The 23,494-nt window shown below is 36.4% G+C and overlaps 2 protein-coding genes across 9 annotated transcripts in view; both read right to left on the reverse strand.

Moving 5' to 3' along the window:
- Positions 1–11,985, reverse strand: part of LOC121429422 (E3 SUMO-protein ligase RanBP2-like) — a 39,187-nt gene extending 27,202 nt beyond the window's left edge. For 2 of the 5 annotated variants that reach the window (XM_041626405.1, XM_041626403.1), the window contains exons 1-5: positions 11,841–11,979; positions 11,222–11,343; positions 10,575–10,639; positions 9,902–10,039; positions 3,389–3,538 (exon numbers count right to left, since the gene is read on the reverse strand). In XM_041626405.1, the coding sequence (XP_041482339.1) occupies positions 3,389–3,538; positions 9,902–9,904 (153 nt within the window). In that variant the 5' untranslated portion in view covers positions 9,905–10,039; positions 10,575–10,639; positions 11,222–11,343; positions 11,841–11,979. Of the gene's footprint in view, positions 1–3,388; positions 3,539–9,901; positions 10,040–10,574; positions 10,640–11,221; positions 11,344–11,840 lie in introns of all 5 variants that reach the window. The other 3 variants (XM_041626402.1, XM_041626406.1, XM_041626407.1) reach the window with 3 other exon arrangements.
- Positions 11,986–14,724: 2,739 nt separating this feature from the next.
- LOC121429784 (E3 SUMO-protein ligase RanBP2-like) overlaps positions 14,725–23,494 on the reverse strand; it is a 54,599-nt gene continuing 45,829 nt past the window's right edge. For 3 of the 4 annotated variants that reach the window (XM_041627013.1, XM_041627012.1, XM_041627011.1), the window contains exons 34-38: positions 22,962–23,202; positions 21,728–21,841; positions 20,184–20,434; positions 18,482–18,779; positions 14,725–16,946 (exon numbers count right to left, since the gene is read on the reverse strand). In XM_041627013.1, coding sequence (XP_041482947.1) covers positions 16,720–16,946; positions 18,482–18,779; positions 20,184–20,434; positions 21,728–21,841; positions 22,962–23,202 — 1,131 coding nt within the window. In that variant the 3' untranslated portion in view covers positions 14,725–16,719. Of the gene's footprint in view, positions 16,947–18,472; positions 18,780–20,183; positions 20,435–21,727; positions 21,842–22,961; positions 23,203–23,494 lie in introns of all 4 variants that reach the window. The other variant, XM_041627014.1, reaches the window with a different exon arrangement.

A 23,494-nucleotide genomic window follows, 5' to 3' on the forward strand; every position in this document is an offset into this window, starting at 1 on the left:
AACTCAATTAGCTTTTCTAAAAAAAGGCAGAAAACTATTGAAACATCATATGTAAGGCAACATGTAAGTGTCAAAAGCAACATGACTTGATATGATTTGCAATCACAAATAGTTTCAATAACCTGATTGACATAAAAAAAATGCAGTATTACATAATGATAAACAACAGGCAATGATAAAAAAATCACATTCGTCATAAACATCAACAATCATCGGAACATATTACAAAAACAAGATCAAGTTGATATCAGTCTATTGTCCTTTATTGCCTTATAAGTATATCAAATCCATGTGAAATAAAAAAAAAACATAATGGGAACATCACATGGACAGCAATCAAAAAATTAAGAAAAAAAAGGGGGGCACGCACAAAAAAAATATCAAGTGTATCACAAGTCATGTTAAATGCTGACAGAAAGAGTAGAAAAACAAATCATTCAAAGCAAAAGGTGTACAAATGATATGAAAAAAGAGTTATGAGTTCAAATAAGCGAAGTCAAGAAATAGTCCTATGAGCTCAGCAGAAGACTCACAAAGATTGAGGATAACTGGCTAGTTTACACTGCAAAAATGGGACACTGGGGTGGGCTGTGAGGGAACGGAGGGGCTGGGGGAGGTGTGTGGAGGTAAACAGTCTGTCGTTGGAGCGGAGCTAAGTCAGGACCTTGTACATTGGAATGCAAGGGAGGCATCACCTCGTCAGGTTGTATCACGTAAGGTGCCAAAAATGTCAAAGTAGGTACGACGACTCTGTGGGAATGACTGTCCATAGACGCGTCAGGATGGAGCAATGACACATTAGCCAGCAGACGGCTCGGGAAACAATTCCAGGTCTTCAGTGGGATGCAAGAGATGATTGGGATCACCAGACCGCTGTAGCACTCATCCGGTGGGCGACCATGGGGCGCATGGACATCGGGGCAACCGACAGGGGCGTCATCCAAAGTAGATTGAAGGTCAACGACCGATGCAGAGACCAACGCTTCACTGCTACTGCTGACAGGATGTAGTGTCCTCGAAAGCATAAGACGGGAGTTATCACGGCCATCAGTGGAGAGGGTGTAGGATAAGTCAGCACTGGTCGTTGTTGCAGGGGCATCAGGAGGGCGACTGGGAGGAGCGAGGGCCCTCTCTCTAGGGACGTGAAGGAGAGTCACTTGGGAAGGACTGGTGGCCATATCCAAGGGCATGTCATGAGCAGGACGTTTCATTTCATCTGTTGGGAGTAGTCTGAGGGTCTTTACCGTGTGAACTGAGTCCAAGTTTCTGGGTGGGCCAACTGATGAAGTCACTGGAACTAGCAGTTCATCACTCGGGACTGGATGAAACCCAGGTACGATAGAATCTGGAACAACATCCTGCAACGGATGTGACTGAGGAACTGATCCATCTTGATGAGAACATATGGGCCTATGTACCGTGGTAATGACTGCATGAACATCGAGACGACCGTCAATGCTAGAGGCTTGATCAGATGTGAGACTGACGTCTGTGGATACATGTGCGCATTCGATGCCGACGCGACAGGCACGATGGGACTGCAAGTCGTCCTTACTACAAGATTCACTGTGCAACTCGTCGTTGCAGTCATTTTCATCCTCATCTATCTCTGATGAGCCACAACCCGGATTGGTGATAAAGTCACCCGGAAAGTCAACACGATCAACAAGATCATTCACTGAGGAGTCAGCACTCGTCAATCTAGGCTTAGAATGGGGGACACTTATTGGTCCAGCTGGGAATCCACAACCATGGAGATACTCTGTAATGTCAAATATCTCATCTGACTTCGATGAGCAATCAACAACATCAATGCCTGGAATATTTGCTATGCCATTGGTGGACACACATGTCACGTTGCGGTTAGATGAACCAAGGAGGTCTTCATTGACTTGGTCAGATTCAATCAGAAAATCACAAAGGCTTGCGCAACTCTCTTCAGCAAGTTGACCAACTCTGCGCTCGCACACGCCTGTCTCATAGTCATAGTACTGCACATTCTCATTGTACATTATGAAATCATTTTCTGATTCACCTGTACCAAGCTCACATACATCTGGGTCACATTCACATTCTTTATTAATAGACATATCTGCATCTGTCTCATATTCACAATCATTGTCAATCCCATCATCACTGACGTTACAATCGTCACTGAAACCAAAATGAATGCATATCATAGACCAAATTTGAGCAAAAGATGTTGAAGAATTGATGATTTGGCCTCGCGAAATGACAGGGCAATAAATCGAGATCTGGCCAAGCATACATTCTAACAATATTGCTTTTTGCGCAGATTTCCGATTTGGTAAGTCAACAGGATCAGGATCATCATGAAAACCTCGAAAAGGCTTCAACTTTGACTTCCTATGCCATGAACAATCACGAAGAAGAAAAGGTGTAAATTCAGAATAGGTCTGAAGAAAATGGAGCAGGGACTGCCTCCATCCAACGAAGGATTCATATGTCTCATCCTTCATTAAGCACCTATGTGCGGGCGCTTTCGCGGACTGCGCGATCGTAATTATGTATACGTGGGGCTATCCAAAGTGCTTACCGTGTACTGAAGCACTTGATCGTAAGTGATGAACAGCCAGACAATCGCAAATATCACTACAATCACTGTATCTGATTGTCGATGTGGTAGCCATATATGGCCTATAATTCTTACTTCAAATGACTGGGTAAAGATCCAACGCTGCAACCACGCCAAAGTAGAGAAATTAAACACATCAGATAAGTTTGCGTAAAGTCATTCATCATTTATTGGAACCAAGGCTGAACATAGCCGACTATAAAATTACATATATTGGCGCTGCTTCTTCAGCTGCTACTTCTGTAACGAGTGAATACCGTACATAATGTATGGCCAAGCCAGAATCCAATGACTAGGGGCAAGTAACACAAAGCTTAGCAATGATCGTAAAACATTTTTCTATGATCGATTGCATTTACAATGTACAATCAATCGTAAAAATCAAGCGTACAATTAATTGCTAACCTTTGTGTTACCAGACCAAGGATGATGATACATGCATGTTTAAAGGGTTTAGAGTTATCAAAGCAAGAATATATGGAGCGTTGTGGCCCAGCCCCAGTGGATAAGTCTTCTGACTTTGAAATGGAGGGTCGTGGGTTCGAATCCCAGCCATGGCGTAATTTCCTTCAGCAAGAAATTTATCCACACTGTGCTGCACTCAACCCAGGTGAGGTGAATTCCTTGAATGCTTGAGCGCTTCTAGGCAGCCCAGCTAAAGCTGGGGTAATAATAATAGCAGGGCCCGCTGGGAGAACAGTTTTCATAACTGAAGTAGCTTCCCTGGGTAAATATACATATTATCATTACTATTAAGATAAAAATCAATTTTAATATCATATTCAGACTTACATTTCTTGGTTCCTTATCGATGCTATCCATAGTGAGATAGAGAGTATGTTTGGATTGATCTAAGAGATCTCCCTGTTTCTTCAAAGTATCTACTGTGATCTTATCAACTGGTTTATTATCCGTCTCCACAGAGGCCAACACATGAAGTATCTAAACAAAATAAAACAATGAACACATTATCAAACTTCAATTATATTTCTTCAAGGTATCTACCGTGATCTTATCAACTGGTTTATTATCTGTCTCCACAGAGGCCAACACATGAAGCATCTAAACCAAAATAGACAATGAACACATAATAAAACTTCCATTATATGTCCCTTTTCTGTTATACAGTGCGTATCAAAAAAAAAGTTTACACTTTGAAAAAGCCCTGGGAATTCAAAAATATACAACATGTGGGTAATTTTTTCACATATAATTATGGGTTTGGGTCTCATCTATCAAATGAAAGTAAAAGTTTTGTCAGAATGTTACACTTGAGTGAGCACTGTCCATTTTTGTAAAGCTCGCAGAAATCTGTTTGCGCAGAAATGCTTGTTTTCACGCTGTGTCAAGGGGAAAGGACGAAATCAAACTTAACCTGCGAAGCATTTCTCATAAATTTCCCTAGCACTTTAAGCCAATTGAAATAAAACAGATACATTCAAGCATTTGTAACAATTTTGCCGCCAAAATTTGAAATTTTAACACTTAGTAAGCACAACCTTTACCCTTTTTGTGCCAGCTGGATCTGAGGACATAACTGAATCTGAACAAAAGTTTATATCAGCCATCTCCAGCATTTTTCACTAAGTTTTTTATCATTTAAAGTGGCTTTACATTTCATTTTTCATTTAATACTTGTTTCTCCACACTTTTCCCAAGCTTGGCAATGATTAACATTTCATTAGCCATTTCATGTAAATCACAACTCAGTGTAAAGCAAATATCGGCAAGATGGACTTGGTGTGTGGGGGAGTGGGGTGGGGCGCAATGCACTCTTCGAAGTGTTTTGGGCAAGGAAACAATTTTAAAAAAGGTAAAGGATATCTACAAATCAATTTTAATAGCTAAATTCCACGTGTTCTTCATTATTAAGGTCTACTTTTATTCGCATAACTATTTCAAAGTTCTGCGCAAATCATTTTTCACCAACTTTTCAAAAGTAAGTGTATGGTGCTTACTGAAGCGGAAATATTTTTCGACGGTTATATCGTCATTTGCTTAAATTGAACTGTACCAATGCTAAAATGTGGAAAAATCGTCAGGATATTACAAATATATAACTTTACAGGATTTTTTCTAAGTGTAAACTTTTTTTGATACGCACTGTATAAACATTATTTCCTTCCCTTTTCACAAAGGTCATTTTTTTAACATCAAGTCATCAAACTTTTTATCATGAAACAATACAAATGTATATACTAGGTTTATTCATCGCATTTGTTTACAGAAAGTGTCATTCCCTAAAATCCCTAATAGAAAAACAAGAACTTGTGGTATTCCTTGAAGAGCTAGAAAGGGCTAAGAGAAGGAAGAAAACTAAAGGGATCATGAAGCATGGCTTATAGTGGGGTATGGTGTGTCATCCCGTAGGACTAGCGTGCCAAAATTGATTTTTTGGTTGTTTTGGCTTTAATAGGGTCCCCTTAGACCAAAAACGATGGGGTTCAAATTTTCAGACCCCTTCTTCCCTTTGTGGGGGGTCCTTTTTGGCGCCATATTGGCCTGTACAAAGCCCAATAGGATAATCCATTGTTTTCAACCTTATTTCTCACTTTTCCTCGCCAATTTTATTTCTAAGTTGTCTGAGGTGTACAAGAATGAATATTTGATGATGTTGTGATGTCAATATATTTTCACTTTTACCATACGGGGGGCGGATTTTGCGAAAAATGCCCCAAAATTGTAAAATATTACCCCAAAAATATAATTTTCCCCCTTTTTGGCACTAGAATTGGGACAAAAAGATTACAAAATGAAGTTTATATGTCTTGTTGTACAGTCCAATAACAAAAGAATACATCACATGTAATTTATATGATTGTTCTTGGTAAATTAATGTAAAAGTCACCCCCATTTCAGGATTTTATGCAGTGAAAACCTAACTACAACACCAGAGGGCGCCATAACTTATGATGATGATATTAGTGTGGTACGGTATATCATGACACAGCTCCTGCAGGATTTTTGTGCCAAAATTGTTTTTTTTTATTATTCACTTGGGTCCAATCTATCAGGAAATGATAGGGTTCCAATTTTCCCCACCCTCACCCACTGCCTGAGGGGGGGGGGGGTCACCTATATCAAGACCCACTAAAATCAGGAGTATTAGTAATTTTGCGCCCGGTTAAAAAATGGATTGTTTTATGGTATTTTATCATCCCTAGACAGCTAGAATGCCTATATCTGAAGGCTTCAAGTTAGACGAGCATCCTCCCAACCATATCCCCTACTCCCCCCCCCCCAACCGACTGGCATACAACTTCAACCATTAGGCCACTCGTTCTAGAGTACAATTTACGATTAAAGGGCTTCAATTCGAATTGTCAATTATATACTTCTCGGCTAATTTCCAATTACTGATAGACAGAAAGAAACACATAAAATATATTTTTAGCCCCCCCCCCACACACGCACACATGCACATAATTATTATTGAAATAACATGTGGTGTTTAGAGAACTTCCGAACTTACATTGTTTTTCAACAGTTTTTAGTACTAATTGATCTCAGGAATAATGTACTAAAAATCTACCAAAATCTGCATCAGGGAAAGTTGTTATTTTCAAGATAGTATCAAAGATGGCCACCATTCACTTAAAATTAATGAATACGACTCACTCATTATCCACCCTAGAATCCTAATCAGTTTCATACTCCATGGTCTAGGAGTTAAAATAATTTGTTGACACAGGATAGAGTGAATATAATGACCCCAGGATACCTGGAAAATATAAGATGGCATCAAAAAAGGCTACCGTGTGCTAAAAATCCGCAATTTGATTCAATGATTTTAAGGGTGAAGTAGTAAATTGGACAGTGAATGGTCTGGTGGGTCCAAAAATCCATGATGGCTTCAAAAAATTTATTCTGAAATGGCTGCTAAACTTAAAGCAGACATAGCTGATTTCATATCGTCCATGGAAATGTGATTTCAATTTTAAATTTTAAACCACTGGTTTGGGTCAAGTAATATATAAGGATAAGTTACAAGGACAGTCAGTGGTCTGGTATGTCCAAAAATCAAAGATGAATTCCAAAAAATGATCTTAAAATGGCTGCTGATACTTAAAGCGGACATAGTTCATTTCATATCGGCCTGGGAGATATCAGGTGGGTGTTTCATAAAGCTGTTCGTAAGATAAGAACGACTGGTGATCCTTTCTTTTGGTAAATGGTATACACCATAGGCGATGGTTTAGCGCGTAAGAAAAGATCACCACCTTACGAACAGCTTTATGAAACGGCCCCCAGTTTGGTGTCTAAACCAATGGTTTCAAGGGTCAAATAAGACATTGGGATAAGTAAATAAGGGCTGTCAGTGGTCTGGTATGTCAAGAAATGCGATATGGCCTCCAAAATGCAGGGTCTAAATTGACTGTGGTTCTTAAAAGTAGACATAGTTCATTAAAAATGCACATTGTGGATTTGATTTTGGTGTCTACACTAGAGTTTTAAGGATCAAGTATTGTTTCAAGTTGAAAGAACAGTCGGATGTCAAGTTTATCAAAAATCCAAGATTGCTTAAATGACTGCTTTTACTTAAAAGTGGATATAGGACATTAAACATTAACCTGGGGATATTATTTTGGTGTCTACACTAGTATTTCAAGAGTTGAAATTAAAAATATTCATTAAGGACTGGCTACAATGACTATGCAGTTATCCATTTTGCCTTAAAATCCAAGTTGGCTTTAAAAATGGGTTCCAAAATGACTATTGTTACTTACAAGTGGAGAAATTATTCAAACAATACCAACATGTGAGAAATATTAAATGTATATACACTTAAATATATGGGATAAGTTATCATATTGATTCATGAGTTTGTAATAGCACCCATTTGATGAATTTTTAAAATCTACCATGGATTTTAGACAAAATGGAAAACTAAATATCCTTGTTATTTGTTGAATGTATTATCTAACCCTTTATACAACCATGTAGACATCCAAATTATTCCTCACATATTAATATTGTATGAACTCTGACCATTATTAATGAGTTTTAGGAATCATTTTAGATGCCATTTTGAAAACTTTCTTGGATTTTTAGGCAAAATGGACAAGTGCATAATTATCTTTGTAACTAGTCGAAAGTATCACTATAATCATGAAACCATTGAGTGGACACCAAAATCATATGTCCTTGGTGGATTTTAAATGAACTATGTCCATTTTTAAGTAACATCATTCACTTTAGACTCAGATTTCTTCACGCCATCTTGGATTTTCCGACATAGACCAATGACTGTCCTTGTTATGATATGATAATATTAATAATATAGGTATATTAACCTAGGGAAGCCACTTCAGTTCTAAAAACTGTTCTACCAGCGGGCCTTGCCATTATTATTACCCCTGCCTTAGATGGGCTGCCTATGTAGGCGCTCTAGCATTCAAGGAATTTCTTCGCGCATTCAGGGAATTTCTTCCTACCAGGTACCCATTTACCTCATCTGGGTTGAGTGCAGCTCAATGTTGATAAATTTCTTGCAGAATGAAACTATGCCATGGCTGGGATTCGAACCCACGACCCTTTCAAAGTCAAAAGACCAATCCACTGGGCCACAACACCCGAACGGTTGTAACTAATTTTCTGACTTTAGAAATCATGGTTTAGACATCAAACCATATTATTGATGGATATTACATGTCCACTTGTAAATAACAGTGGCTATTTTATACCCTATTGTTTAACACACTCGACCAACGACTCTCCTTGTAACTTATTCTAATGTATCATTAGACTCACTTTTCCATGGTAGTCACACACATTCATATTCCCGGATATTGAACAAACTATATCGGTTTTTCAAGCAGCAACAGCAATTTCAAACTCCATTTTTGGAAGCCATCTTGGATTTTTTAACATACCGGACCACCGACTGTCCCGGTATGTTGAGTCCAAGATTGCCTCCAAAAGTTACATAAATAAAAAAAGGAAACGGTATCCTTGTCCCAATTTTGATCGTTGAAACCATGGTCTAGACACCGATTCCATCTATCTCAGGTATATAAAATGTGCTATGTCCATTTAAAGTATCAACAGCCATTTTAAACTCCATTTTTGGAAGCCATCATGGATTTCTGGGTCCTTGTAACTTTTCCCGATATACTTCTTCACCCTTAAAAATCTTTGAATAGAAACCAAATAAAGGTCACTTAAGTACCAAAAAAAAAGAATCCAGGATTTTTTTATTTTAGCCTAAGGTAGCTATTTTGCCCCCCCCCCCCCCCGGAGGGGGGTGGGTAGAATCAAACAAATTAGATGCCCATACTATGAATCGGCATTGGAAATAATTGCTCTTGAAATGTGTCAGCTTTCAAATTTATTGATAAAATTACAGTGCCTAGATGAAATGGGGATGATTTTTACATCAATTGACCAAAAATAATGATATACATTACATGTGGTATATTCCTCTGTTGTTGGATTGTATAAAAAGACATATTCATTTCATTTTGTAATCCTTTTGTCCTAATTTTAGTGCCAAAAAAGGGAAAAATAATATTTTGGGGGCAATATTTTACAATTTTGGGGCATTTTTCATAAAGTCCGCCCCCATATGGTAAAATTTAAAAAAACATTGACATCACAACATCATCAAGTATTCATTCTCAGTCACCTCAGACAACTAAAAAATATAATTGGTGAAGAAAAGTGAGAAATAAGGTTGAAAACAATGGATTATCCTATTGGTCTTTGTACAGGCCAATATGGCGCCAAAAAGGACCCCCCACAAAGGGAAGGAGGGGTCTGAAAATTTGAACCCCATCGTTTTTGGTCTAAGGGGACCCTATTGAAGCCAAAACAACCAAAAAATCAATTTTGGCACGCTAGTCCTACGGGAGCTGTGTCAGTGACATACCGTACCACACTATTATTGGTATATTACCAATTTGATTTTAAAGACATAGTAGAAACTGTTGTAATTATATTTTTAGAAAATCAATTGTAATTTGACTGTCAGCCAATCAAAAGCAAATATTTGGGAATTGCTTTAATCAAACTGTTTCAATTATGTTCGTAAATGCATTTTATTCTATCAGAAACTACTGATCATATGAATGTGAACAGCAATTAGACAATTAAGTCCATTTGGTATACTATCCTTCAGTACAATTACTGTAGCCCTATCATAACTTGGAATGATGATGATGATGGTGATGATGATGATAATGATGAAGATAATGATGGTGATGATGATGATGATAATGATGGTGATGATGGTGATGATGAAGATGGTGTTACTAATTCTGAACATAATGATGATTACAACAACAATAAATGTGGATTGAAACGTACCATAGCTTTTGCAAAGAGAGCCTTTGGGGATTTAGCTTTAGCAAGGTTAGACAGCGCCACCTGGTGTTGACCTTTCTCAAAGAGCGACTCAGCGATCACTACAGCACCTTCATCAGGTAACTTAGCAACCTGACCATCCTACAGAAAAAAAAGAGAGTATAAATTGTGAAATTACTACACTGTACACCTTGGAAATTGTGGACACACATGTATTGATTTTTTTGGAACTGCCTGCAGTATAAGCACCTAAAACTGTTTTGTAATATTATTTTCTTATGTATTCTATGATAGATGTGAAATAAATACTGAATTGAATCACTGGACAGCCTAAGAGAAGACATAGAGTGATGCATCTGAAATCAGACTTTATGCATGTTGTTGCATGTATTGTGCAATTGTTTTTTACTGTATTGTTGTATTGTGCAACACAATACTGTTGTATTGTGCAACATTTTATAATTTTCAAAAACATGTATCAAGAGTTCAATGGAATAACTAAAAACTGTAACAATATCAGACGTAAGGAGAGGAGAGGAAACGAGAGAAGAGATGAGATTAGATGAAGGATGAGAAAAGAAGAGAGAGTGATGGGGAAGAAGAGTAATGGAGGGGGGGGGGGGGGCGATGAAGAAAAGAGAGGGAAGAGGAAAAGGAATGTCAGTTTAAAACTTACTTCAAATGGTTTGTGGACATGTTAAAACATGCATTGGCTTCTTGGGGTGTAGGACTGCTCGATGACTGGAAAGAGAACAAAACATCAAGGTGTCATTCAATCTTAGCCTTCCACATTTTCATTAAAGATATATAAATAAGGGTAATAACAACAAGTTACTTCCTTGAGAACTGTGAAGTGTGGATACCATTATCATTATCATAACCAACAAATTCTATAATGAAATCATATAACTGCAAATAGCTGTAACAAGCTAGATGTACAATGATGAGTTGAACATAGATGAAAGAGCATATAAAACAGCCATGCCCCCTCGATCCAGACATTGTCTACAAGGACATAAACAAGGGAACATTCAAAAAAAGATTTCACTGACACTTTTGGTCTGAGCCAATCAAATGCAAGGATTTTGGTAGCTTATAACAATAGACAGAGCAAAATCACTGACTATTTGTTTCATGAAAGGCTCTCTTGGGGCCGTTTCGATCATAAAGCTGTTCGTAAGTTAAGAGTGATTTTAAGAACGAATAGTGAACCTTTCTTATGCGCAAAACCATTGCCATGAATATAACATTTACCACAAGAAACAATCACCGGTCATTCTTAAAGTCACTCTAAACTTACGAAACCCTTAATGAAACACCCACCTGGCCATCATCTTGAGATGATCTAATGCAGCTTCCCAGTAAAGAACACTCATGGCTTGGTATGCCTCACGACGATCACGCCGGTCGTTAGGATCTTGTGACTCCTTCCGAAGCTCTTCAACCTTGTCAGGAAAACAACATGAAAATCATATTAAAAGGAAAATCTAGGGTGATAAAGGAGATATTTTATTCATAAAAATATGTGTTTAAAATGGTTTCAAATCCTTTAAATATATATTTTCAAAATGTATTTTCATAACAAATGTTTATTGTACCCCCAAACTCCATAAAATAATAAAATCTTAAATGTCTGAAACCACTTTCTTTCATTTTTACTTCACATCATGATCTGTTTAAGGGCAGTACAACTTGTATAGGAACTACATACCTGAGAGCAGGAAATATACAGAAATTCCCCCAAATGGGAACATTCTTGAATTTATCATTCAATACATACAGAAAGATTTTTCACAGAATTACGAATGGTAATTTTTTTTTCAAACTGTAGGAAAAACCCATATACATGTACCCGTAAGGCGTAACACCTATATACTTAAAGGCAATGCCAAATGGTAAATTGTTGAGAGTCACTGAGAATTTTCTAAATCCATAAACTCACTCTTGCACTGAACGTCCTTCCCCGTTCAACAAGCAGGTGAGTCTCCATCCCATGATTCTTCTGACATCAGAGAACTTCCAGTCCTTTCTTGGCCTCCAGCCGAAACTTGCCAAGGTCCACTGGCCTGTGAAGAAAAGAGAATAATCCAAAATGAACAGCCTTACTTTCAGATTTTATCCAGGTATGTCTTTGGCACTCTCAGGATTCCTTCCAAACACAATGCTTATAGGCGTGTCAAAGGCACTAACAGTAACAGGTGCTGGCATAGCATGTGTGTACATCCTTGTGGTCGACAACTTCTTCTCCAAACACTTTGTTCTCATAAACACCATTATCTCTACAGCCACACTGCTGGGACAATGCTCCTGCCATTTATAACTGAATTATCCAATTTTATTCTGAATTGTATAATCTCTTAGAATAATGATAAATCCATAATTTAATGTTCGAAATGGAAATACTCCGAAAATTTGCTTTGCCCAATTGATCGTGGGCCCGGCAGCCACTGTGCAGCGCCAGATCGACGAGGCTCTAGATCTATCCCTTTAATCGTTGACCGCCAAACAGGGTCTATAGCAGCAACTCCCATCTTTTAACGTCTTTTGGTCTGACGCGGCCGGGGTTTGAACCCCCGACCTCCCGGTTGTGAGATGGACGCTCTACCAACTGAGCCAACACACCGGTTATATCTGAAGATAAAGAACACATTATTCTTGGCGATTTCAAAAATGATAACCAAGTCATTGATTCTCTTATTGAAAATCCATTTTATGTTATCGAATGTTTATTTGCTCTCACACATATTGTTACGAAAACCACTCAAATCACACCAACTTCCTCAAAATGTATAGACTTAAAATTTTACAACAATTCCAGAACATTTACTTTCCGAAGTCGCCATGATTGCCCTCAGTGATCATTATTTAATTTTTACATGTATTGATCTCTAACAGATAAATACATACATTTTAAGAAATTTGATGAATCTAAATTTCTTGAAGATACAGTGTATTCATAAAAGTAGCATATTATATAATAATGAATGGAGTGTGTCCGAATCAATTAACCATGATGAAAATGCATGGACTGAATGGCAATTTGCGACAAACATGCATGCTCCGATATCCATTAAGTACCCATTCCCCTGGGGCAGTAATCTAAATATAACCCAGGTAGTATATTGTAGTATGTCCTCAGGAAAGAAAAATATAATTTGAAATAAAACTTTTGGGAAAAATGACAGTATAGCCATAATATGTATTGGAGTACATGGAAGAGTAGTCCTTGCCTGACATCACTATGACATCCCATATGATATGCGGCCAATTTAAAGTCTCCATGGGTATAGTGATTACCAATATTTACAACTTTTAAAAATTCATAACTTTCTTGTTGTAATATTGTTCAAAGTGTGTGATATCACCTCATAGGACCAATTTTCCTTTTTAATCTGTATTTGCATTCATTTATGTATACCGTATTCACAATTCATTGCGCATTGTACTACATGTATTTCAACTTATGATGTAGAGTCATGATACTTCCGAAGTATTGTTAAATATAGAGTCTATATTTTGATTTGAGGTGGATGTTACTTTTACTGAAACGGTATATGGTATGCGTATAGGCAAAACAGTTCATTGTTTATTTTGTTATCATTATTAACTTTTTCATTATATGAGATATATTTTTCTGAATTGTAATTACAATGTACATGTATCTGCATTACTATGCTAAGGATATGTATGAAAAGAAAAAATACCAAGCCTTTCGGGTGATTTTGCCATACAAAATACTCCAGACACATTTTAATGCAAGCAAATTAATTACCGGTACATTTGTAATTTCCATGTCCTTAATATTTCTTTATCTCTGTTTATTTTTAGTTGAAGGTAAATTGCATTCATAATATAATTCTAGCCATCACCTTTATTTTTAGTTTTCATATTGCCATGAAAATTTCACATTCCCATTTTTTAAGCATTTCTCAAGCTTTTTCCACTGCCTATTTTATAGAGATGAACTGAGAAAACAAATTTGTGAACAAAATTGTGGAGGGAAAAAAAGATTTATTTTGCTGTTATTCATAGAAAAACCGTTCTAATGAATACTAAAATGTACATTGAAGCTTTCAACCTTCATCTAAATATTAGGGTACTTTGGATTTTTCAACTTTTTCAAAAATATAGATAATTGTAAACATGTAAAGTATTTATTATTTGGGAATATTGCCATGTCCTGTTCATTGTCGCACCTGCATTAGAGTTGTAGAATTTATTAAAAAACATTTTCTTGATTATTTTTCAGCATTTACCAAAATAAAATCCTCACGCAAAGGTTTTCAGGGTCTTAGTTAGATGCAGGACTTACATATATTTGTATCCTAGTTTAAATCACTTTTATCTATATAAGGTGGTGATTCTGAATCCCGTATTTAAAAATATTTGAAAATTAGGTTAACGATTAAAAAAATATGTTTAATTATTCATTCTTATGTAGATAAACGCGTAAATCCAATTTAGTCAAATTAAGTCAATTCAATAAATAATGAACGACACATCAAAGCAAAAGTCATACAATTTTGCGGCACAATCTTATGGTGTTTTGGAAATATCTCGCGAAGCGTTGAGGGGGGGGGGCGATCATGGCCCCACCCAGTCCTTTGAGGGTTAACACACAGTTATGTAAAATATATTTATTTCAGAACATGTTGTTCTGAGAAAAAATTGGAAAAAATACAATTAGGGCTCACATTTTGGCACTTCATAATCCTGTTTATAAGGTCAGTTATCATTTCACAAATGTGTTCATATAAAAGCTGGCCCCAGAATAATATTACAAGAGACATACACATACACTGTTAAGTAGGGTCAAGATGGAGATATACAAGTATCAACTCAAAATTTATTGTATGCTAAAAATCAAATCGACAATAAGGCATGTTTTTTCTTTACAAATAACGTTCAAATATTCGATAACGGAAGGCTCACAATGCTTTCTTTACATTTACGCCTCACATAGGACTTGCAATTTCATCTTAGAGGAAACATATACACAGAACATTACATCAGAGATGAAAAACACAGAACCAATTAAAGTGGTGGGTTGAAACAAAAGCCGCCATCTTTTCATGATCTCATGGGTAATCAAATGTTGACAGTCAAGGGGCCATGTTTCATTAAGAATTACAACTATTATAACTGTCATTATTGTACCTACAATGGAAACCTAGATTGTGATTGGCTGCTGAGTCTTGTTACCATGGTAGTGGTGTGCCATAATGGAGAAGCTAAAATAGTTGTAACTCTTTATGAAACAGGGCCCCAGAACACTATTTAGTTTTCAAAATAATCAATAAAAGAACACAACCTTTTTCATCTGGCCATGAATTCTCTTTCTCAATTTCATCTTCTACATTGTGCATTACATCAAAGGCAGCTTTAGATTTGAGATGCAACTACTGTTGTATATGGTGGTGCTCTTTTAAAGCTACCATGTCTTACACATGTGCATTTAAGTATTTTCAAAACCAGATGAATTAGCCTCGCAATGCTGCCAATAATGAAACATCCATACACCTGCCAAACTTGAAACCCAAGAAAGCAGGAAGACAAAACTGAACAAAGGAACATTGCTGAGATTTGTATACATAAGTACAAACAAAGGGACATAACAGCTGAATAGAGTCTTTTTTTCACCTACGGACTGTCCTATTTAATAGGTAGAGTTGGCATATATACATCTACAGGACTGATGAATAGACTACAAGATTACAATGATACAGAAACTTGATAGACAATAACACAAGTTGTATTACAAAATGGATATGATAAACTTAATAATGCAATCCACATGATTACAGGATATTGATGTCATAAAACTGATCTTGATCGATTTCACAAATTACAATATTTGAAGTCTTGGAAAGATTTGGTAAAATATTATATCTGGAGTTGATACATATAAGATAGGTTCTGAGAAATTGAATTTGGTCAAGAGAGAGCCTATTTGCTTGTTTTATAAAGTCTTATGAAAAAGGTACATATAAATACCATGGATACCTTTTTGATTGGCTGTCGAGCTATGTAACCATAGCAACATGTATCATTATTTATTAGTCTCTTCATTGGAAACAAATGATCTGAACTTTCAACAGAAGTTTTTATCTGGGAAATTGATATCTTTCTCACCCACACTCCATGCAATCAACATACCAATCAAGGAGAGGTTGAATCAATAATTAATCATGATTAAATCCTAAATATTTTCATTTATCCGTGGTGATCAGCAAGGTTTGGTATCTCTCAATAATCAGAAAGGAACTGAGAGAGTTTTTTTTGCATGAAACATTAAACAATTTAAAATCAAATTTGCAATTGATTGATGTAATTTTGAAATCAATATTAATTATAGCAAATCAAAAATTGTAAATTTCCATTTCTAATAACAAGGTTTATGAGTGAACTTTAGATTTAAGCTTGGCTTACAAGTGATTGCAAGCGCTCTTGTAACCATAACCAAGAAATATCCAATGAATTCAGCTTTTGATGCTTCTTAAGTACAGAACCAGAAATAATCCTTCTTATAAGAACAATTGTACTTTACAATGGCAAAAGAGAACAAGGAACATGTACATCAAATTTGTGTTATTTCTATATCCATACTTTAGCTTGTGCACTGTTTTGGTTAAACATAAATAATTCCATGAAACAATCCAATTTTGGATATCCACTCATATCAATCCAGAATAAGATATAGCACAAGGGAACCTTATGGTTACATAACTTCATTACATGAATTCAAATTTTTCTTGCACCCTCATCATAGCTTTCAGATGATGCCACTACTGTCGACGAGGAAGACGATGTCAGTGATCACGTTATTTGGTTTTTGACTCGTTTCCATCATTGTCCTTATCGTCTTCCTCTCCATCGTCATTATCATGGTAATCATAAATATCATCCTCGTCATCGTCCTCATCATCCTCCTCTTCGTCATAATATTCATCCTCATAATCTTCATCATCATCATCCTCATAATCCTCTTCATCTTCCTCCTCCTCCTCTTCTTCTGCTTCATGGGTTTCTGTCTTCAGTTCAATTTCATCTACAAAGAGCAAAATGAATAAGATGCAAAAAAAAATAAATAATAGACATTCAGCAGATTATCACATCATAACAAGGACATGTGTAATATACATGCATCAGGACATCGTCTCACAGATTTTGGAACGAACCAATCAATCGTTACGTTATGGAAATCCATCGGTGTCATAATTTTTTTTCTACAGGACATTTGCAAACTGTCCTTTGTAAACAAAGGCAAACACACCAAATTGTCAACAAAACAATGAATGTATGAAAATACATCATACCTAGAAAACATTTTAAACATGCATTTTAGATGTGGGCGTTGCTGGCTTTCCATAGTTGTGATTGATCAGATCAATTGCAACTCTTTATAAGATGGGGTCTAGACAGGTATTACAACAAGAGAATGTCTCAATTCGGTGTATTGACAATATGATGCACCTTGGGAAAAAAAATCTATACTGCATGCACAAGCATGGATGTACGTGTAATTAAAAATCACCAATAAGCACATATGCACAAATAGATACAACTATGCATAACATAAAACAACAACTATAAATGATATCATACAGGTTGTCGGTAGAAATACATTTATTGCATGAAACGGCATCATTAATCTGTCAGTACTGATGATTTCTGTAATGTCATTAATCAATTATCCATGCCCCTCCTCCCCCTAAAAACGATTTTCGTTCAAAAAACAAAAAAATATTTAAAAAAAGAGAGGAATACATTCATTATCTTCAAATCTGACTAGCAAGCAAGTGAGCAAATAGGGTTAGCAGTTCAAAAGAGAAGGCATAAAGCAAATTTTAGGGGCAAATATAGAACAGGCACACAAGCTAATAAACTACAAAATAAGGTAAATTTCAGAGGTCCATTGGCCAAAGTGAAGCAAATGTGGCATTATTATATTAGTATGGAAGCCCCATTTGGAAATTTATCTTTACTTAGATTAATACACTGAGCAGGATTATTATTTATTTTATTTATTTATCTATCTATCTATTTTTATTTATTTATTTATTCATTCATTCATTCATTCATTCATTTATTTATGTATGTATTTATTTATTCATTTAGTCATTCATTCATTTATTCAAACATTTAGTTATAGATTGATTTATTTATTTAATTATTTATTCATTCATTCATTTATTTATCCTAATTTTCTACTTTGTTATTTATTTCTTTACATAATCGCTTTCCCTGGAGGGGGGGGGGGGTTGAAAATGAGGTATTTTCAAAGTACCTCCATGAGTTTTCTTATAAGCAACCAGTATCAGAAGATGAGGAGAATCATGGTTTCATTCCAGTGAACTGGAGGATGATTGGGAGTGGGAGACGTTAGGGAGCAATCACGAATGGAAGGAGATGATTTTAAGGGGAGAGGGATGTTGTAAGATCAAACCAAACAGCAGGTACAATGCCAGAGCGAGAAGAAGCAATTGGACAATGCAGAAGGGCCATGCCTCGCAAGCCATGCTATGAAAACATGAAAAATTGAGAGTTTGGATTTCCTCTCTGACTTAGCCTCACATTAGTCACCTTGGTTGGAGGCGGTTGCCTTGGCAACCTTGTCTCCTTGACTGGTAGACGAAGACGATGCGGTAGCTCCCTCACCCTGACTTCCAGTCTGTTCATCTCGGAGTCTAATCTTTGCCTGAGCTTCCTCAAACATCTCCTTGAAGGATCCAGCGATGGTGGTGTCTTTGAACTTGATAGCGAGCTGCTCCGAGACCGGTGGGCCGTCGGCAGCATCCATGGCATGCCACACCCAGGCCCGGTCTGAACCAGCCATTGGATGCAGTGACATGGTAGTGGTGATATAGTGGTTGGCACAAACCTGTAAAATGGATGAAAAGAGTGATGGTTATCAAAGCAAAAAACCTAAGCTTATTTGGTACAAACCAGCAATGTTCGGCACCGAGACAGACAGAATCTAAATAAGACCTCCTGCATGGGACTCCAAAATCTCATAGCGCCCTTTTGAATCTATGACATTTGCTCTAGCATCAATTGCTCCATTATAAATTCCAGATACTATAAATCAAAATGACTTCATCACTGGATTTGATACGGTATCCTACCCTAAATCTTACCTTAAACCTAACATAAAACCCTATTGCAACCCTAACCCTGACCTTACAACTTTGACTTAAATAAAGCCAGGAGCAATTCCCGCAAGAGCAAATCTCTTGTCACCATCCTCCCTCAGAGGAAAAAGAATATAGGAATATGCGTACACAAAGTTGTCAGATATGTGCCAGCTAAAGATCGCCAATGCATGCAATGGCTTAAGCCTTTCAGATGGCGGCGCAATGACGTCACTGCCTAAGGTCTATGTGAGCCAATAGAAGTTATAATATATATATAGTTATATGTTACTATGTCAATTGTATCATAATTGTAAATATGAAATTGAAAGTGGAAAATAAAATAATTGAATTGAATAATATACATGATGGGGTTGATGTACAGTAATTGAATAAACATGAACAGAATGAATTTGGAAAGTTTTAGTTTAACTTAATCATGATTCATTTCAGCAACTGCTAAGTATACCAAATATTTCAACAATTTAATTTTCCCATTCCCTTCAAACTAATGGATGAATCAAATGGTTCTTGCAACTAATGGAATAAAAACATTATGATTATTATGACCAAGAGTACAGTAAATATCCGACACATTAACAATCACAACCATTGTAATAGAGTACCGAAGTGATGATGTCACAAAAAACTTTTTTTTTAATTTCAGCATTTTTGATACCATATTCTGGTAGAGCATGATGAAAATCCCCCACTTCTAATGTATTGTTGGCCCTTTTCCTCACTTTTAGAACCAGGTCGATAATACACTATGACATTATGGACCCCTACGAAAAACAGCATGTGCTGATAGGGTGTTCCATCCCACAAGTGGTAAATAAATAAATACAAAAATAAATAAAAATACATTGAATTTACTGGGGCTAATTATGTATTCATGAGGTCATATCTTGGGGCTCTATGGACCGATTCTCACCAAATTTTGGTTGTGTGGGGTTTTCATCATGCTCTACCAAAATATGGTATCAAAAACGCTAAAATGCAAAAAGTAAAAATTGATGACGTCACATTTTGGTACTCTGTAATTAGGTAGATTGCAAAGATCTAGAACATTGTTAATACCTAGAACATTAATAATGGGGAATATTATAACGATCAAGAACATATGTAATAATGGGGAAGAATTCACTGAATACCTTATGAATCTGCTCTCTCCTCATAACAATCCGGTACACATCAGCATCGTGTTTCTTCATGATCTTCATATCACCCAGGCCCCTTTCCTTCCACTGTCGAGACCCTACATCAAACCGGTAGAGCTTGCCACGCCCGACGAAAACCGCCTTCTCTTGCTCCTCTCCTGTGATGATGTCTACCTTTTCTGGGAGTTTGACGATCGGCTGGAAGTGAATGTCTCTCTCTTCCTCTGGGTTCACGTCTCCAGAAACTAGGGAAGAAAAATAGTTGAGGTTTTAATGTGTATTATTTTCTTAAGACTCCCAAGACACGTGTAGCATATGGTGCGCGAGCTTTCTCTGCCTCAGCACCTTCTCTCTGAATAATTTGCCGTTAAATTTGAGAATTATAACTTCACTGGAGACCTTCAAATCTTAACTGACATTTTATCTTTTCTAACAGTATTCAATAGTTATTAACATTTTGATACTCATCCAAAATTTCTCATTCTTTCTTTTCTTGTTTTCTTTTTTTCTTTCTTTTTTCTTTCTAGATAGATGGCGCTATATAAATGCCTATTATTATTATACAAATGAGGGATAAACATAAGGGAAATGGTGTGTTATTTCAACATGAGGCAAAGGAGAGATTGATGTCTTCAACCTGTAAAGATTGTCCCTTGTTTCTCTTAGCTCACTTACTTGAACAATTATGAGTCGTGGTAACAATATATCGTGCCATTAATCTAATTATATTTTAATTTTAATATCTATGCTATGTTTTTTGTTTCATCATGGGAAATAAAAATCAATTAATGAAACAATCAATCAAAATCGATTAATTGGCCAACCCAAATGGAATGATTATAATCATTTAAATTAATCATATTTGGTAAACATAGATCACAATGAAATGTAATATTATCATATTCACTTAGTAATACATATCACTTAGTTCTAGCAGCATCCAGTCAAGATGCCTGGGTATGGAAAAAGTTTACTCAATATCTGTGGTGCGCAGACTTTTTCCCCTCTTTTGCACCAGTGTTTGATTAAATAAAGATGACAAAGGAAAAATATTAGAAACATTATCAAAGGTAAAAGACATTAATGGCGGCAAGGAATTATTTCATGAGTCTTTTAAATCAAGCTTAATTGGAAAAATATCATTATACATCTAGATCTGGACATTAATGTAAATTCATCTTTGTAAAATCATGAAATCTTAGCTCAAAATCCACAATTCTGATGATCACTGACACGGAGAAGCATAGTGGGACAATGCTTCAAAAAATACCCTACATTTGATGTAATTTCATGCTTATTTTGCTCATTTATCAGCAATTACACATTTTCTTCCAGAGCCATTCAGCACATAATACATGTACAAACACTTTGGTGGTAATTTTGGATTCTGTTTGAACTCATTTTGAGATTGTTACCATAACTGGTAATTACCTTTAAAATAATTAATACACATTTACATAAGAAATTGCATTTTTTTTGTGTAATACCACTGTTACCACAAATGGATAATCAAAGATATTTTGGCAAGATTAACTTACTTGATTGAATGGATGACGAGGCAGTGGATTCTGATGAAGCCTTGATGGCGTCGGCAAGAGCAGATGAGAGGTTGGGGTCACACGACTTGACAACAGGCTCTTTACTTTTAGAATCTGATCCAAACATAAAAATAAAAGATGGAAGAATGTGTCTCCAGCTGCCAAATTTGGGCAATTATATAAAATAATTCACATTTGCTTACATTTTTACATCCCACCCCAATTTTAATCCATTCTGAGTTCACTTTGTAAATTGTCTTAGTCATGATCTGTTAAGAGCATTACATATTATCATGAAATCTAGAAAACAAACACAAAGGAAGATCCCTTATAGAAGGGACCACAAGCCTGATTCATAAAACCTGTTATAACAAATTTGCAATAACAGTAAAAAGCTACTGAAATCATTCTTTTTTTTAAAACAAACTTGTGCTTTTGTTGTTATAACGAGTCTATATGAAACAGGATCTAAATGTAACTACTCATGGAATTCCTGAAAAGTTATTCATTTTTGTCCATGGAATTCATGAAAAATCCATAAAATAGTGGATGCAAACTTCATCAATCTGTTGAATATATTACAGCATAACAATTGTTACACATAAAGGGTGGTATTATGATAATCAAACCTAGGTGAACCCCCAGATTAAAACGAAAATTTGAGTCCACACTTGTATGGTATGCTACAATTTATCTTACTTCTTTCATATTCATGACAAAGATAATGTACCAAATATTTTCAAGGATTTTTCATAACTCATTGATTACTCACACAAAAAAGCCCCCAAAATCCCAATGATGATGATGACGACGACGATGATGATAATAATAATAATAGTCATTTACATAGGGCAATCTATCTAGAAATTATCTATGCCCGAGGCGCACTATTTATTATTATCATGACCCCGGCCTTAGCTCGAGCTGCCTTTCAGCGCTCAGTGCATTCAAGGAATTAATCCTGCCGGGTACCCATTCACCTCACCTGGGTTGAGTGTAGCACAATGTTGATAACTTTCTTGCTGAAGGAAACTACGCCATGGCTGGGATTCGAACCCACGACACTCTGTTTCAAAGTCAGAAGACTAATCCACTGGACCACAACGCTTCAATACACATACTCTCACTGCTATGTTCATGCTCATCTAATGTTGCAGATTCATTTAGTCAGTAGGTTGTGAAAAGTAACCCGCCAAAATAAAGAATTCATTTTTTTTCCTAAAAAGACCCATACCTGAGGAATCAGACTTCTTCTCCTTTCCTCCACCCTTCTCTAGATCTTCCTTTGCCTGGTCAACAGCCTTCTTGAACTCCTTGGCAGTTTCAGCCATCTTGAAGCGGACGGCTAGTTGTTCATTCTGGACCGTACCGTCCGAAGCATCCATGGCTGACCACACCCACGAACGGTCAGAGCCGGCGTTTGGACGAAGCTCAATGTGAGAGGTAATGAGGTGGTTGGCGCAGACTTTGAAGACCTGAAAGATCAATGTATTGATAACATGTTATGGGTACGCACTGAGGAGGGATGATGGGTATGCTTTAAGAAGGGCTTTAAAGACCTGAAAGATCAATGTATTGATAAATTGTTATGGGTACGAACTGGGGGATGATAGGGTATGCTTTAAGAAGGGCTTTGAAGACCTAAAAGATCAATGTATCAATAACATGTTATGGGTACGCACCGAGGAGGGATGATGGGTATGCTGTAAGAAGGGCTTTTGAGTTTGAGAAGGAACAGCCTAAGAAGACGTGGAAGAAGCAAAAGTA

This window comes from Lytechinus variegatus, chromosome 16 (assembly GCF_018143015.1).
Source record: "Lytechinus variegatus isolate NC3 chromosome 16, Lvar_3.0, whole genome shotgun sequence".
Taxonomy (NCBI): Eukaryota; Metazoa; Echinodermata; class Echinoidea; order Temnopleuroida; family Toxopneustidae; genus Lytechinus; species Lytechinus variegatus.